This window comes from Ambystoma mexicanum, chromosome 11 (genome assembly GCF_040938575.1).
Source record: "Ambystoma mexicanum isolate Mex_15411 chromosome 11, UKY_AmexF1_1, whole genome shotgun sequence".
Classification (NCBI taxonomy): domain Eukaryota; kingdom Metazoa; phylum Chordata; class Amphibia; order Caudata; family Ambystomatidae; genus Ambystoma; species Ambystoma mexicanum.
In genome coordinates, this window is record NC_090934.1 from 1,327,687,416 (window position 1) to 1,327,704,187 (window position 16,772).

General features: G+C 42.7%; 1 protein-coding gene across 1 annotated transcript in view; it reads right to left on the reverse strand.

The window, feature by feature from the left end:
* Positions 1–16,772, reverse strand: part of MYO5A (myosin VA) — a 937,291-nt gene that overhangs the window by 15,811 nt on the left and 904,708 nt on the right. Inside the window, exons 40-41 of the mRNA XM_069624847.1 lie at positions 14,912–15,086; positions 13,234–13,314 (exon numbers count right to left, since the gene is read on the reverse strand). Coding sequence (XP_069480948.1) covers positions 13,234–13,314; positions 14,912–15,086 — 256 coding nt within the window. The remainder of the gene's footprint in view (positions 1–13,233; positions 13,315–14,911; positions 15,087–16,772) is intronic.

Consider the following 16,772-nt stretch of genomic DNA (forward strand, 5'->3'; position numbering starts at 1 on the left):
TGGAATTAGTCTCAGGGTTAGTTGGTCCCACTAACCCAAAGAAAGACGTCCCTTCTGGAGCTTCTCTTGTCCATTAGAAAAAGGAGTTTCAGCACAGCAGCAGGTCTTCACCGGGCAATTCGAAAGTTCCAGGAGGATGCAGCAAGCTTCGTTCAAGGTTTCTTCGCCGGGTGTTATTCCCAGAGGTCGACTCTGCCTCTACTCCCAAAACCCTCGCCTTTTAAGCAAGTTTCTCCCATTTATGCACAGCCTAGGGTGTCAATCAAACAGCAGGGTGGCTGTCCCGAAAGGACAGCAAGCCAGCCAATCAGGACTGGTTGCATTCATCCACTCCTAGAGACAAAGGACAGGGGAGTTTCGGGAACCTTCCCCACATCCTGCCTTTCCAGACACACTGGGGCCAGAGGCGGACTTCAGGGATGAAGCCACCAATAGGCAAAACAAACAAAGGGCTCAAACCTGGTTCAACGTGCAGAGCAAAACCCAAGAAAGACCTCACAAACAGAAAATGACGAAAAAAGACGACCAAGTGCCATTTTGACAAAATGGTCACCCACGGGTGCTATACTGCAGCTGAGGATTCAGCCTGCGGTAGAAAAGCACAATGGTAGGAAAATTAAACCACTGTCAACAGCCATTTAAAGTAGGGAGGGTTACAAAAAATGTTACATGAGAATGTAGGATAAGGGGCTACTAGGTAACCCCCCAGCAGTCCACATATGATGGTGCGTGCTGGACCTACAAAGAGAAAAGGTAAGTGAAGTCGATTTCACCTTACTATTTTTGGGAACAGTAATTCACACAGGAAAAGGTATTTAAACCTTCTGAGAAATCTAAAGGATTTATCTGCGACACTGCACTGAAGGTGCTGTGTGTCACCATACAAAAAGCAGATGCCTATGGAGTTTGTCAGACTCCAAAAACAGAGGAAACACATAATCCAAATCAGGTCAAACACATGAGACTGAGAAAAAGGTCTCACTCCAGGGTTAAAATGATAAAGTCCTAAAGTCCAGAAAAAGAGCTGGGGGGCTCGAAGGTTGAAGGGGATTAGCAGAGAAATGAGAATTCTCCCCAACAACAAGTGAACTAAAAGTGGCGGAATGGAATGCAATCCAGAAGCATTCTCTGCGATTAAGATATGTTGCCTCAAGCATTTACTACATCCATTGCTTTTTGTTTAATCATGGTCTCCCAAGCGGGAGAAATATTCCCAGACATAGATCACTTGCCCAATGAGCATAAGGAATCGTGCTGCAGCTCACACATCATGCCCAATAATGCTGCAATAGGTCTGGGGTGTCACGACATAGATAACAGTTTGGTCTGCACTATTCCCTCTAGGGCAGGAGTCTCCAACCTTTGGCTCGGCAGATATTTTGGCCTATTATTCTAATGATCCCTCCCCATTGATTATGCTGCCCATGTCTGATGGGAGTTTTAATACAAAACATCTGGATAGCTACAGGTTAAACACCCCTGGCTGTAGGGGGAAAGGGGTGGCAGATCCAGCCTGGTTTGCATATAATATGACTTTTTATATATGGGTTAAGTAGACCTTTGTTTTCACAGGCACCACAGCAAGGTGGCACGTTCGCAGCATGTCACTAGTTTGGGAAAGGTGCTAGTAAATCGCTTCACAGCAAGGTGCGAGTTACCAGGCTGGTATTAGATGTTCCTGCTGGGTCTAATATTGGCGGAGGGTCTACAGGGGTTTATCTCTGGGGGAAAGTGTAAGCCGTCACAGTAGTAGCTAGAGCCAGCCTATAGGCCGAGGCCCCAGACAGACTACCATCAAGCCACACCCTTAGGACCCTTGGGGTGTTCCCTTTGGGACCTCTACATAAACAGTCTACATCCACAGGGTTGACAGCTGAGGCCCTTCAGGATAGAGTGTGAGGCCAGAAAGGCATGACCAACGGAATGCCTACTGCCCTGTCACAATAAGCTTTCACCCACTGTGGATATCCTGGCATTTCATGCTAGCCAGCATCAGTCCGACCTTGCACAGTGTCCCCTGCTGACCAACGCGGACGAAGATCAATGGCCACTGTACATGTGCGTAAATAGAATGGCAAAGGGTTTCCGAGAAGAGCTCCAATTCCTGTGTAAAAAGGTAGTTTTGGGGCCTTCCATAGTCCAAGAGAGAGTTCCAAGCCCTCACAAATTGTGTTGTTGTCTCCATCCTCAACGGCATGTACTTTTGAGAACCTCTGCTTCCTCAGATGGTGGAAGATCTAGACAAGCATGACAAATGATTCGATATTCACCAGAGTGATCATGAATCCAACAGTGGATTGTTTCCTCCCACACAAACCAGAATTTGTTTCCCTGATACACCAAACTCTGCTATGCTGTTTGCCGGAACAACTTAATATTCCAGGATGATGCGGTCTCAGTAACCTCATTACTACCTTCAGAGCCTATACCTGATGTAAGGGCTGGCTCTGCTCCACTGAAAGTGATTTTGGGCCTCATTATGAGTACAGTGTGGGGTAAAAAATGGTGGGGGTAAAGAGCGGAAATTCTGTTACCTCCACTTTACAGGGACCTTACCACACCTCTGTACTATAATTTCAACGGTAAAGTGGAGGCTGTACTTGGAGGTGGGGGTAAATCCTCCATTTTGGCAACTAACTGTCGGTATTAATGCAGCGGAATTACTGCTAGTCATAATTCCTGAACATTTCCCATGGAGTGGTAGAGATTTCAAAAATGCGGACTACCACTACACTGCCACTATTCATATTTCCGTGATAAATCCTTAGGCGGTAACTGCAATAGATTTTGGTAGCAATTCCATGGAATTACCCCCAAATTATGCCACATTCATACCGAGGCCAGTTATTCCAAAAATGCAACCCATTTATGATGGCTCAGACCATTTTCTTTTAGGGCATAAATCTTTCCTTACTGCCCGCCATCTCAGGAGAATTCTCAGCTGCCTCTACAAGAAACTATTCAACAGAGCTCTGTACCTTTGTAGCCACTGCCAAACATGCCCACACCACCCCCATGCCGCCAGCTACAGTAGATCCATATCAGCCTATGGACGGGTCTGTATGATATTCTCGAATATTAAAGGCCGGCCAACAAAAAAGACTAATTTCTTTTTTGGACGAATTGGTGCATCCTTTAATATTCAAAACATATCACTATTCAGCACTCAACTTTGAAAACAGGGTTACGGGGTCACCCTCGAACACTCTGTTAATTCCAGGCTCCCTCACCGGCATGTCCATCCCTACGCACTCCCACTCACATAGAAATACACCCAAACGCACACATGCAGAAACACATACCTTCTCCCCAGCTCCTTCCCCTCCACACCACAAACTTTACCACACAACAGACACAAAGGGATGCAAACAGATAAACGCCTCACAGGCGACTTCATTCTTTTGCTGCCGTCCCTGTCATGGCTGTTAGCCCCTTCGTACACTCGTGTTCGTCAGCAGCATGACAGTTCAATTTAGAAAGACCGCTCTGAGCCGTATCGGAGCACTTTTTCTAAATCAATCTTTTTAATTGGGGAAAATTAAAAAGCCTTTCACTTAACACCCCTATGGACAACTCCCCTTCAAAACAGCAAGAGGGGATATCCCAAACAATGATGATTTACTGGACAGTAAGGAACTGGCATCCTCTATCCAGACCTTTCATTAGTGGAACATAGAGATGGGATCATTAAATTGCCTGGTCCCGATGGATCATGTAGAGAAAGACTCATTACCAGCAGTACCTTGAGGGAAAGGGAAGAAATTAGCCAGTGGTGCAAGATCAGGCCAAGAGGATATGGGAGGCTCAGCATTGGTAACTCCCACCAATAGCCATCTGGATATTACATTTTAGGCAATGCCTAGTGTGAAGTGATGCCCTACCTATAGCCCTTCAGCACAATTAGCAGTGATAGTGATTGCCCTAGCCCAGGGCATACTCCCTACAAAGTCAACCTTGTCCTTTCTAGCACCCCCAAGAAAAGAGAAGACCATTAATTACATTTGCCAGGAAGTGTATTTGAACAGAGCACTAGACCTGCATGTATCAAGCAAATTTAATTGTTGCCATACTAGCTGCATAGATTTTGAATGTACGGACGTTTGATAAGCGCCTTCTTAAGCAGACCAAGATATATTCATGTTATCATTTGTAAAGCGCGCTAAACCCTCCGGTATCTAGGCGCTAGTTGCAACATTTAACACAGTTTAATTAGTACAGACAAAAATGTACAGACGGTTCTTGGAGGTAAGAAGCAGGAACAGTGGAATAGAGTAGGCAGGGTATGCACAAAGATGAGGCAAGTGTTTGTAGAAGCGGAATGCATTGATCACCTCTAGGACTCTTGTAATCGCAATTGGTTATTTATAACACGCTTAATAGCCAGAGGTTTCTAAGCGTTGACCCAGGGGATTGAACCTGTGTTGCTGCGCATCGTCTTGCTTCCAAGGCGAGCGCGTTGCCCCAAGCTATCCTTCAGGGCCGGAGAAGGCGTTTTGAGCTGCTTGCGGAATGCCCAATAACAATGTTCCAGTCTCAGGGATTGTGGTAAAGCATTCCAATTCTTGGCTGCGATTACTGGGAAGCTGGTGCCCCCTGCTCTTTGGAGTCCAAATCTGGGGTGTTGAGGCAATTCGTGTGCGACGATCGGATGAGTCTAGCATCAGCAGTTATAGATACATTTGCGGCTTATAGTCAGTGTTTTGAAGAAGATGCGTTCTCGGATTGACAGTCAGTGTGCATTTCTTCTGGCTTCTTCTGCAATGTTCAGAGCTGCCCTTATAGCATTATTTTGTATAATTTGAAGCTTATTGAGGTTGCCGGTAGATGTGCCTGCGAATCAAGGCATTACAGTAGTCCAACACAGACCCGATCAACGCTCTTAAGATGGTGAGGCAGCTTTCTGTAGAGAAGAATGGTCTGCAGGCATAGATACATTTTTGTGTTGTAGGCTGCTGATGGGGCAATGGCAGGCACTGACTTGCCTGGATAAGGATAAAGTGGAATCTAGGTAAACCCCAAGGGTTTTGACATTGCTGGAGACTGGCGTGGGGATTCCATCGATGAAGGATTCGTAAGCAGATTCTAATTGGTTTAGGAGGGATGGTGAGCCGACCAAGAGCAGCTCAGTTTGATCTTCATTGAGGCACAGCATTTGTGTCGCCATCCAAGATTGGATAATTTGGTGTACTGAGCTCAGTGATTCTGAATCAGTGGTGTAGTCGCCAGTAATGGGTAGGAGTAGCTGCATATCATCAGCATAATTTCTGTATGAGATTACCCCCGAGGGTCGAGTAAGTCGAAGAGCGGTTTCGTGAAGATAGTGTACAGTGTGGGAGATACGCACGACCCCTGAGGGACATCCATTTAGTAGCCTACGGGCAGAAGTAAGCTGACGATAGTCAAATACCATAGTATTGGAAGATTCAGTAGTAAGAGGAGGGCTGATTTGCAAGTCTTTGTATTCATGGAGCTGATTTTTAAAATTGAGTAGGGATGATTCAGTCCTGTGGCCAGGTCTGAAGTCTGATTGTCTCAAATCTAGGAAGTTGTTGGATTCCAGGTGCTGTTGGAATTGTAGATGGGCTGCTCTATCTAGAATTCTCAGGAGGAATGGTACAGTTGGGATAGGGCAGTCATTTGTGGGGACGTCTGGGTCCTTTCGACTCCTAAAAAAGCCCACACATTGGACTTTTTTAGGAGCCGGAAGGTCCCATGCGTCTTGTAGGTTGGCTGGTACAATGCCTGAGGAGAAGGAGGCATTGATGAGGGAGGCTATGAAAGGCGCTGGCGCTCCAGCGCAGTCTATGATCACAGGGGCGGGTTAAATATCGCCTTGACATTTTGAGGGCTTGAGACCCTTCATGATCATGATGACCTCATTTTCAGAGACAGGTTTGAACTCAATTAGTGGGGTGTTGTGCTGGCTGACTTGGGGTTTTGGGTCAGGGTGATCCTTTGAGGTTGGCAACTTGTTTTTCTTTTGCAGTATTTTATCTTGTAACATGGATATTTTACTTACTAGAGCATGTTATGTTGTATGTTGGTGTGCACCAGGTGGAGTCTTTGGTGCAGTTGGTGCTAGAAGGGGTTGAGGATTCCAATTCCTGCAATATGGACAAAGCTCCCTAGTGCTGGAGTTGGCTTTGGCAATTATGTCATAGGTGGAGATTTTTGCTTGGAGGATGACTTGTTTAAAGGCTTTTGTTGTGGCAGTGAATTGGACTTTATTTTGCTTATTGGGATTGTTTCTCCATGAGGATTCTGCTGTGCTTTTCAGTGTGCAGAGAGTTTTGAGCTGTGCGGTGAACCATGTGTTGATGTTGGTATTGGGTTTGGCTTTTCGGTTATACATTGGGGCTATGGTCAGGGTTTGGTTGTAGATTTCAACCAAGGTGATTGGGTCGCTGATAGTAGTAGCTTGCTATGTGAGTGGTTTCATTAAAGGCTGAATGTTTGCAGAGGTTATGTTTCTAGAATTTCTTTTTGTAATGGCGGGCAGCGGATGGGTGTTGGCTTGATGTGCGGGAAGTTTAGATTAAAGAAAGGTTATAATGTAGTGGTCTGATGAAGGGCAAGGCACGTTTGATAGAATTGTGATGCCACAGTTCAGGTTGGCGAGCCAATCTAGGATCTGGCCTTTGTTGTGGGTGAGAGTTGTGACGCGTCGTGTGAATCCTGCAACACCCAAGACATTGGCTAGGGTGAGGGCATTGGCATCACGGACACCATTAAAACCAAAGTTGAGATCGGCTAGGAGTATGACATTTGATGTGGGTTGGGAGTTGGAGGACAGGATAAGTGAAATGTCATCCTCGATGGAGAGTGGATGGCCTGGGGGCCGGTACATGAAATGGACAGTTGCAGTGGCTGCATGTGAGAGACTACGTTTGGCAGTTAGTATTTCCCCTGATTGGATGGTGTAGTTGTTGGTTTCTGTAACGGGTATTGAATACTTGGCTGTTATTGCAACTATGTATGGTATTGCAGTAGTCCACACAACTAGAGATAAAGTCATGTTGAATCCTAGCTAGAAAAGTGAAGCATTGCAGAAAGTGTTTGTGTTTTAAGTTGGAAGAAACAGATACTTGTAATCTTGTTTATTTGGGTGGTCATTTGAAGATCAAACCATACACCCAGATTGCAAACCAAATTAGAAGCCATCGGACATGGGTCTGCGACCTTTGGCTCTACAGATGTTTTGGACTACAAATCCCATCACTTCTAGACAGCATAGACAATCATGCAGGATCATAGAAGTAGTAATCCACACATCTGAAAAGCCATAGGCGTAGGATTAGGTCCTAAAGAGAGATGGTTGTACCATTCTGGATAGATAGAAGAGTTAGGTAGCTCAACCTGTGGGCTATGTTGTTTTGCGCACCGAGTTCAGTTTGTCATCCATAGCCTAATCTGCTGTTGAATCTGGGACATATTGATTTTTTTTATTGAATCTTGGTTATCAGGTACAACGCTATCGCTTACAGACGTGGTACCCAAACTGTCCAATTCTGCTACAATGTCGGTCTGATAAGAAATGCAGAGGTGTTGCGTTATTTGTAAACACAATATTACATTTTTTGTCCAAAATACTGGCTTCAAAAATGCTGTTTGCTAAGCAGTGTGTCTCAGCATTTTAGTGTTAACATCCTGTTGGTATATAGTGTGGCAAACACTAAATATCTTTTGTGATCATTAAAGCTGAAGTAAATGCAAAAATATTGCTTGAGATCGCACATCTTTTAATTATGGGCAATTTGAACTTTGATGTGCGGTTAGAAATGACCCTGGTACTAAAGACCTTCTGAGATAATTAAGATGGCCTAAGTCCTTTGGTCAAACTCCTCACCCATCAGCCTGGCCATACACTGGATAATATTGTTGCATCAGATTGGCTGACGCACCCGCCGATGGTGAATCAACCAATCAGATTGCCCAAAACCAAGGCTGAATCCAACGATCCAAGCCTGCGTTCTGAGCAACCCGAGCAGTGGAGGTACCTGCCAGCCATCTTCCCTCCCCAAGTATGTTCCCCGCCACTCCTCACTTACCTTTAGAGGCGCTGCCGAACTCACCTGACTCCACTGATAGCTGCCATGGAAATGGAAGAGGGGCTCTGCATCAGAGCTTCAACTTCCATTTCCCTCGCAGCCATCTTAGATGAGGAATGGATGCATTTGTATGCCTCAATGGGTTGCATGCTCCATTGCAAATGTATTGCTGTTGGCACCTCGAGGGTTAGCCTAGGGGTGCTAATAGCAATAAGCACCTGTTCGGGGGTTTCACCGGCTGGTAACAACACCAGGCCCAGTGTTAAGGCCCTCGCTTCTCTTGGACCTATAACTTGGGCCCCAGGCTGTTACGAGCCGGTGAAGCCCCCCAAATGGGTGCTTATTGCCATAATAAAGGTTGCCCCTCCATACAGATTATCTGGACAGACCAGGTCTAGATTTCATGCTGTATTTCCAATATCACTTCAACTATTAATCCAATTTACTCAGGCAAACCTAGCATTGCAACATTTTGACCAGTCAATCTACCTCTGTGAATAATAGACGCTATACTGGGAAGCACTGGCTCCAACTCTTCGCTTTGCTGGGACACGTACACTGGTTACGACGTGGGTCTGTCTAGGAAAAACTGCTCCTGTTCTTACCGCACCATTCAATGTGGTAAGGCTCTTTTTCAGGGCTTTTTAAATAAGTAGTAATTATTTACTTGGTTAACCATATTGCATGGCAAACCCTTATAGCTAAACACAGTCAGTACAAAGCTCTTAGGATTCTCGTTTCTTCTGCTTCCCTTACAGGGATTACTATGCCAAAATCTGCCCCAAGGAAGGCGTTCTTTGAAATATAGGCCCCACAGGTGGCCTCGCCGAAACGTACTGTGGTCAATGCTTGAAAAAAAGATTTTTTAGTCCTCTATTAGTTTGGACTGCAGCATCTCAGACCCTGGAGACAATTATTAACCGTTGTTTTCTACGTAGGCAGACCTGTCTATTAATTTATTTACAGTTACATTTCAACCTGTGAAATTTGTGCTCAAGCGATACTAGAAACTGTTTTTTTTTTGTTAAAGCTTGTGATGTTTTCCCCTGCATAGGTTGTTTTTACAAAATAGTTTTCAAAGAAAAAAACTTTTTTTGCACAACTGTTTTTATTCATTGATTGTTTATTTTTTAATTTTATTTTCATTTTCATTATTGGTATGTGTATTTCTTGAATTTCAAGAGTGCTTTACTTTCTGTTCATTCTTTTTTGTCACTTATTCATTTGACGGTATTTACTTGGAATCTTTCAGGTCCTCACCATCATTTTACTGCAAATTATTTCCACTTTTTGTATTTCTGTTAAATAGAATAAATCAAAAAAACGTTCTAATTCCCTTTCTTTCTCTCTTCTCGTTTTTCTAATGACTTTATTTTAACTATAGAGGGTTAATCAATATGGATATCAATGATACCAAATATGAATACGAACTGAATTTAATTCACAATAATAATTTCACTAGCAGCTTTTTGGAACTTTACGTATGTATATTCTAGACCCCCACCATAGCTGCATCACCAGTGGTAAACCCCTTTTTGGGATTAGTATTCCCAATATCTACCCTACCTCGGGAAGTGGGGGTACATATAAAACAACTTTCAACTCCAGATTGTGGAAACCTGTTTCACCAAAACCGATCAGCTTTATATTAGTTTACACTTCCAGGCATAGCTACAACACACTTGCCCCCGAAAGTATTCTGCCTGTCCTTTCAGGCCATCTTACAGGCATACCGGGTTACATTTCTCCTGCGAAATGTGCTCCGATATTAACCTGAGACTACATGACATAAAAGATCTAGTTTTGGGAACAGTACAGAAATGTAAGTGGAATTGCAAGACAAATCTGATATGTTACAAGAAGAAGTGCAATCTGCCATCATTGAAGCAAAAACGGTATCTTACAGGCAGTAGAGCTTAACCCTCAAACGTAAGAGCTATTCATGAAAGATAGTGCCACATTTCTATAATAGACCTCTATAATCAACTGCTCCCAGCCTGCTGTTAAAAACGTATGGAGACATGTTTCTGATACAATCTTGGAAATTAGAGTGAACACAAATCTTACTTTTGTTTCGGGTCTTCACTACCCAAAGTAGTTTATTAATTGTACCCATGAACATCAGTAACACACTTGATCATTGTCGGACACTGCTTCCAAATTTCTGGAGGTCCATAATTAACCCCCTAAAATCTTCCAGCAGGTTTCAGGATGACAGTCTTCTTTTTAAACACATTTCCGAATGGAAGCACGCTACCAGACTCCTGGGACCAAAAACCGTACCGAAGAAGTCTTTGGATCCAGAGGATTCAGGAAATTATAGACCAATCCACAACTCCCTTTTTTGGCAAAGCATCTTGAATAGGCTTCAGACCTTTATAGGAGGACAGTGATATGATGGGTCTATCAGAAACCTTACAGATCTGGCAAAAGAACTGAGTTGGTAAAAGCATCCGGTTTTATTTTTTGGAGAGGGGAGGAAAGGGGGTGGAGGTCGATACCAATTATTTTTTGGGGTGTCCCCCCCCGCAACTCACCTGTTTTTCCATGTTTAAAACCCCAACCCACCAGATTTACCTCCTTAATGCAGTCCCACCATTTCTTTTTTTTTTTAATCAGTATTTTTTGGTCTTTTTTTATTCATTATAATTGCATTATTTATTATTAGGTATAATAACTGGATACCCCAACATCCATATCTGACCAGCTTTCAGAGGAATTCAAATGTGGCACTGACCATGCACAGATAATACTTTATTTGTGGCCTTTGACACCATCCACAATCCACTCCTATGGAAGCGTCTAAAGTCATGTGGAATCAGCGACACACTGCTAGAAACAATGTATACCTTTTTGTGAGGAAGGGACCATTCAGTTGAGGTCTCCTGTCACATAATTTTCCATTGTTTGCACTGCAGTGTTCCACAAGGCTCAACTGTACCCACGCTGTACATCCAGCCACTGGGAAAATTGATTAGTTTCAGTGGCGTATTTCTTGAATTATGGGATTACACCCAGATGTTTTTTCAAACACTTTGGAATTCAGGACTACAGCTCAGTGAGACGGAATGAATTCTCTCGATGGATAGTTGGATGTTTGAAATCTTGAACTCTATGTTCTGGCTGTATAGCAGTAGCTCACGTTCCTCACTACGGTCAGTGGTGTAAAACCTGTGTGTAATCAGGCAACGCTGTCTTTTTTTTTTACCTTATGAAACTTAAATGTTTGATCCACTTACTACCTTTATTTTACAGGGTTTTAGCCATGAATGTCTTTCTTGCTTGGTCTTAAGAACAGTGTTTATTTGGTAGTTGCTTGGTCGTTTTAGGCCTTTTTAAGTCTCATCATTTGTGAAATGTGTCTGTATCACTCAGAGAGCATCCAGTGAAATCTTTCAATTAAATGTGCCTAGTTAATATGATATGATAGTTTATTTATATAGCGCCTATACACAATGTGTTTCAATGAACTTTATAGTCCCAAGCCAAAAGTGCTAACCAGCAGACTGTACATTTATAACCCCACCAGACAACACTGCTCTAAACATAGCATTTTCCTGGTTGTTCCGAAATAAAGACAAGAAGCAACTGGTGGCAAACGTTTGGCAGAATTCACACTGGTTTGTCTGCAAAACATACCGAATCATTGGTTATTCAGAAAGAACCTGAAGACGTGTTTCGTCTGGTTTGAGCAATTAGGTTTCCAATGTTGATCCCTTCTGTCCTTTCTAAATTGCTTAGATGGAACAACAGCTAATGTTTACATTTTATGAATGTCCCCACAAATACAGACACAAAGTGGTGAAAGATATTTTATTGGCTTGTAGATCTGTGAAATGAAACCATGCCCTTCACCATTTTCAGCTGCTCCTACCAATTTGAGTCAGTTATGATATGATAGGTTATTTATAACACGCTTAATACTCAGAGGTTTCTAAGCGCGGACCTGGGGATTGAACCTATGGTGCTCCGTGTCGTCTTGCTTCCAAGGCGAGCATGTTGCCCCTGAGCTATCCTCCAGGGACACGTTGGTACTCTGACCAAACTGGATAATAGCTGCTCAAATTCCTTGCAACCTTATGCAGATGATCTTTCATATCTTGCAATACAGTGCCTATTTGGACATAGTATTTAATCTAATTTACAGATGAATCCCCTTGTGCTGAGGTTTTTGCAAGTTTGTTAACCTACAGTAGAAGAAATTTTAGTCATCACACACAGGGAGATTATTTCTTAGCTTGGGTTTGTCCTTTATATCGCACTGCTTCTGCAATTTAAGAGGTTGTTTACTGCCAAGATGAACATCCTGCCTGCCGTCCTGTATCATTCGCTTGAAAGGTTTTGCGGTGAAACCCCCCTCCCCATTTGGTCTCATCTTTTCAGGATTCTTTTTACCCACTTACAGAAGCCTAAAATTAGTTTATTCATTTGTTGTGTTTTGCAGCCCCATTGTAACAATAGATGTATGCATTCTTATGAAGAGGTTTTCTACTTTCTAGAAATAATGTCTTCATTCCAGGTTTATGACGTGAAGCATAGTATGCACTGATATGTTAAATATCTTTTACTTGATATCCCATTACTGTCTCATGCTCTCGCATTTTGTCCATCTGCGATATCCTGCTATTTGGTAGCCTTCACATTTACAACTTGAATAATTTTGCCTGGACCCTTGGCATTTTTATGATGCCGAAATAAAAATTAAAAAAACAGTGTTAAACAATCTACCTTGAAGGGGACAAAAAGTCGACTTACAAGGGAGAAATGCAGAAAACCGGATCTACATTTATTTTCACCCCATGTCAATAATAGGCTTTTTCTGTGTTGTAAAATCCCCACAATATTTTTTGTAGGACATAGGGTGTGTGTAATACTGTGAGGTGCTACGGAACATCAATAACCTCATAAGAAGGCAGGACAGAAAACAACTATTTTGATCATGCTGAAATGGTAGTCTCTAAATATCTACCCTCGTTTTCAAAGTTATTAAGGTACAATTCAGTATTATTAGTCAAAGCCAGCATTTCGTAAAATATATGTATTATGTCATCATACAGCTTTCTAATTTTTATTGAAACCTTCAACACAACTGAACTTGTCTACAAACCTATATTTCAGGTACAAATTAAAGGAGGAATTACTGGTTTCTCAAAGTAAACACAAAAAGCAAAACCAAGTTTCTTACCTGTATGGTACGAATAAATGACACCAAGACTCTTTCCTCAAACTCATTCACTGGAGTGTACAAATTCAAAACCTTTACAATCTGAAAAGGGAAAAAATACATGAAGCTATAATAGTTCTGCAGTGGGTCCTAATAGACAAAATATTCCATGTAAGACGTATTCCTTCACCCTTCCGAGGTTGATGAATCGAGTAATAGTTCACCATGTGATCTACTGCTTTACAACAGTAAGAACACTGATGTAGCATGTGCTAATATATGCAAAGGAACAGCAAATGAGAAATCACCTTGTAAAAGTATAACATTCTTAAACAATAGGCAGCGCAATCCTTAATGTAGGTTTTATTTTTTATCAGTTTTACACTAATATTGTTTGTTGATTGCAGTCACTTTGATCGCCATCTGGGTGACCACATTATCCAAGGTGGCCTGGCCCACTGTCCAGCACTTTCCCCAAATATGCTAGCACTGTTGTTGGATCAGTACGGATACCAGTTTTATTATACATGGGGGAACTGAGGTTTAGTGGTCCCAAAAATGTGGTCGCTTCGTCAGCGATCAAATTGACTACCATCAATAAACGTAGAAACGTTTCATAAAATTGGCATGGCTGGATTGAAGCTTTAGAAACAGTCTGGTACAGAGTTCAATGTTTATTTGTAACAAAGTCACACAAGGGAATAGCGACTTAACATACCCTTTAAATACTTGCCTGTTTTAGGCCTTTATAAACATTTGGAATATTGCTCTCTGGAGTAGCCTTTGAGCTGGGTTCTATACAGGTTTATCCATTTCATACAGCAATCTTAGCCCACTTTTTATTTATCGTATCAAAAAATGTTGTGCCCTTTTATCCATTAATATTCAAACCTTCTGCATCTTCCTTTCAATATTCACTAACTGGATGTTCTTCACTCTTTCACATGTTACGCTGACCTTTGTGTATATCAATCTGCATGGTGCACTTGCTACCATTTTCCTATTCACCTTAATCTTGATTGAGGTGTATACAGGCATGCTAGACACAAACATTGACCTCTCCTCTTTTGCTGGATCACATATTTAATTTTGCATCTGCGATCTCTGGAAATTACAAATTGTCGTTGTCATCTTCCCGGGGTGTCGGAGTTTATATCAGTGACATCTGCCAGGTTTCCTGTATCTAGCCTTTTGCTAATGCTTCCACGTGGAAGCAGAGTTGCCGCTAGCTTTTGCCTCAACGTGTTTTTTTGCACCTTTACTGCTCACGTATTTCCCAATTTTAAAATTTCCTTGAGAGAACCCATCACAATATTTATTTTTGATGTTCAATGCAACTGGAGTAGACTGTCTCTGTATGTGTGGTTCTTTCGCTGAAGTACCAAACCTTAGCAAATAGTATGTGCCCAGTTGATGGCAGACAATATTGAGGTATGTCTCACGTTTTGTGTTTTATTCTCTTCAGGTAACGTATCAATATCAATATCAATATCAATCAAATATTTATGGCAAGCCATTCATCTTAAAATAAAGCAATGGGTTCCCTCAAGACTGGTCGGATTACAATCACAAAGGTTACACACTGCCTGCACACGGATACACTGGATGGGAAAGGGCAATAGTTGCCTTCTGCTGATGACTAGCATTTACGCTCTGGGATCAGAACTAAGAACTGCAAGGAATAGGTTTGCCTGCTTACCTGTGCAGTGGTAAGAGCGTTGCACATAGAGCAAATGGCCTCTGCATCTTCATCCGTTTTCTTCTTGACTTGCAGCAACTGTGCTGCTTGGATCAAGGGCTCCAGCGTCTCCTTTGCACCACTGTTCATCAGATTTTTGTCCCGGAGCCATTCCTCAAGTTGGCTCACATTGTACCTGTAAACACAAGGGATCATAAAAGACGTTTTGGTATCCACTACGGCAGCTTAGTCCCTTACCAGATGCCACAAGCTCATTGGATTTTCCTTTTATGTGCAAATCTACTGCGCAAGATCACCAACAGACCAAAATATAGAAATAATAAAGCATTTGCAAGTGCGGAATACAGAGTCTTCGAATGGAATGATCTAAAGAGCTCTTAAAATGGGTGGAGCCTAAACCAGAAAATGACTAACAAGAAAATAATCTGAATGAATGCATAAATTAGATTTAATGGAGCACACACCTGTTACTTCAAAAGGTCTGTATTCTTTTATCTATGGAGCAAATTAATCCATGTTCTAGGACACAGAACCAATATTGTAAGAAGCGTATGCTTAGGACCCCCGAGGAACAGAATCAAGTCAAGCTGAGCCAGATTTTTTACGATGGCTCGTTCTTTGGTGATATGGAGATGCTTTGACCGTGTGTTGATCATTTAATGAACAACGAACTTGGACTACGCTGCCAGGGCTAACATTTATCATTATAAGGAGTTACACACGTCTGCAAAAATTGGAAACGTTTGCCATTTCGTTGGAGCCCAGGCCTAAAAAGTGTACATTTCTAATTAATACACTCTGAAGTTATATGCTGCATCAGGGGTTGGATGGTTTTAAAGCCTATGACACTGTACTAACTTCCTCTTAAAGAGCATGCCAAGAAGAAAAAGACAAGGTGGTGGAAATGGAAAAGGACACCTTCTTCCTACCTAGAAAAGCTAGACCCTTCCTGTAAAGAGTCATAGGCACAGACCACGACCGTAATGAATCCATGGGGAATGCTGGAAATACCTACATGAGCAAAAGAGCAAAGTCCCTGGGAGGGGGTCAGAGTCACTGGGCCTCATTACGAGTCAGACGGTAACCGAGCCCGAAAAACCGGCTGGTTACCACCGGACTCGTATTACCATTCCGCCTCTGTGATTCCCAGAATCACTGGGGCATTACAACCCGGGTGACCCGGTTATTCCAGAGGCGGAGTTCGGTAAATCCCCATTCCCATGGAGTCCAATAGGACTCCATGGGAATGGGGAAGTGGAAACACCGGCACCATGCTGTAATGGTGCCGGTGTTTCCACGTCCGCCTGCAGGCGAGTGGTGTTAAACCCGCCAGGTCAGACCTGCAGAACTCGAGATCAGCCGGGCCGGAAACTACAGTGATGGCGGGTTTACCGCCACCGTTATTTCCGGACCGGCTGACTCGTAATGAGGCCCACTATCTAAACACCACACAAAGTCATGATCAAGCATTGAGACCAGGGGTGCACCATACGTCTCCATACAAAACCCTGCACAACCCCAACCAGTCCCAAAGATATACAGGAGGGCATGTGAATAAATTCAAAGGAACCACAGAACGACCCCAGCAGGGGAAACATGGACAACTACACAAGGCCTAAGGAGACAATATCAAGCTCCAGCTTAGAGCTAAATAAGTCCAAGAACCATGGACTTGCATGTGTTGTTTTAGCACTTTGTAACGTGTTTTATGTACTGTGATCATTTTTATGATTGTGTTTTTAAGAAAATATGATATTTGATGATTAATACAAATTGTGATAATCTTTGGAAACGTTCCACTTAATGTGGGAAGAGTGAAGGTGTGACACTTGAATAACAAATAGGATTTCTTTTTGTATAT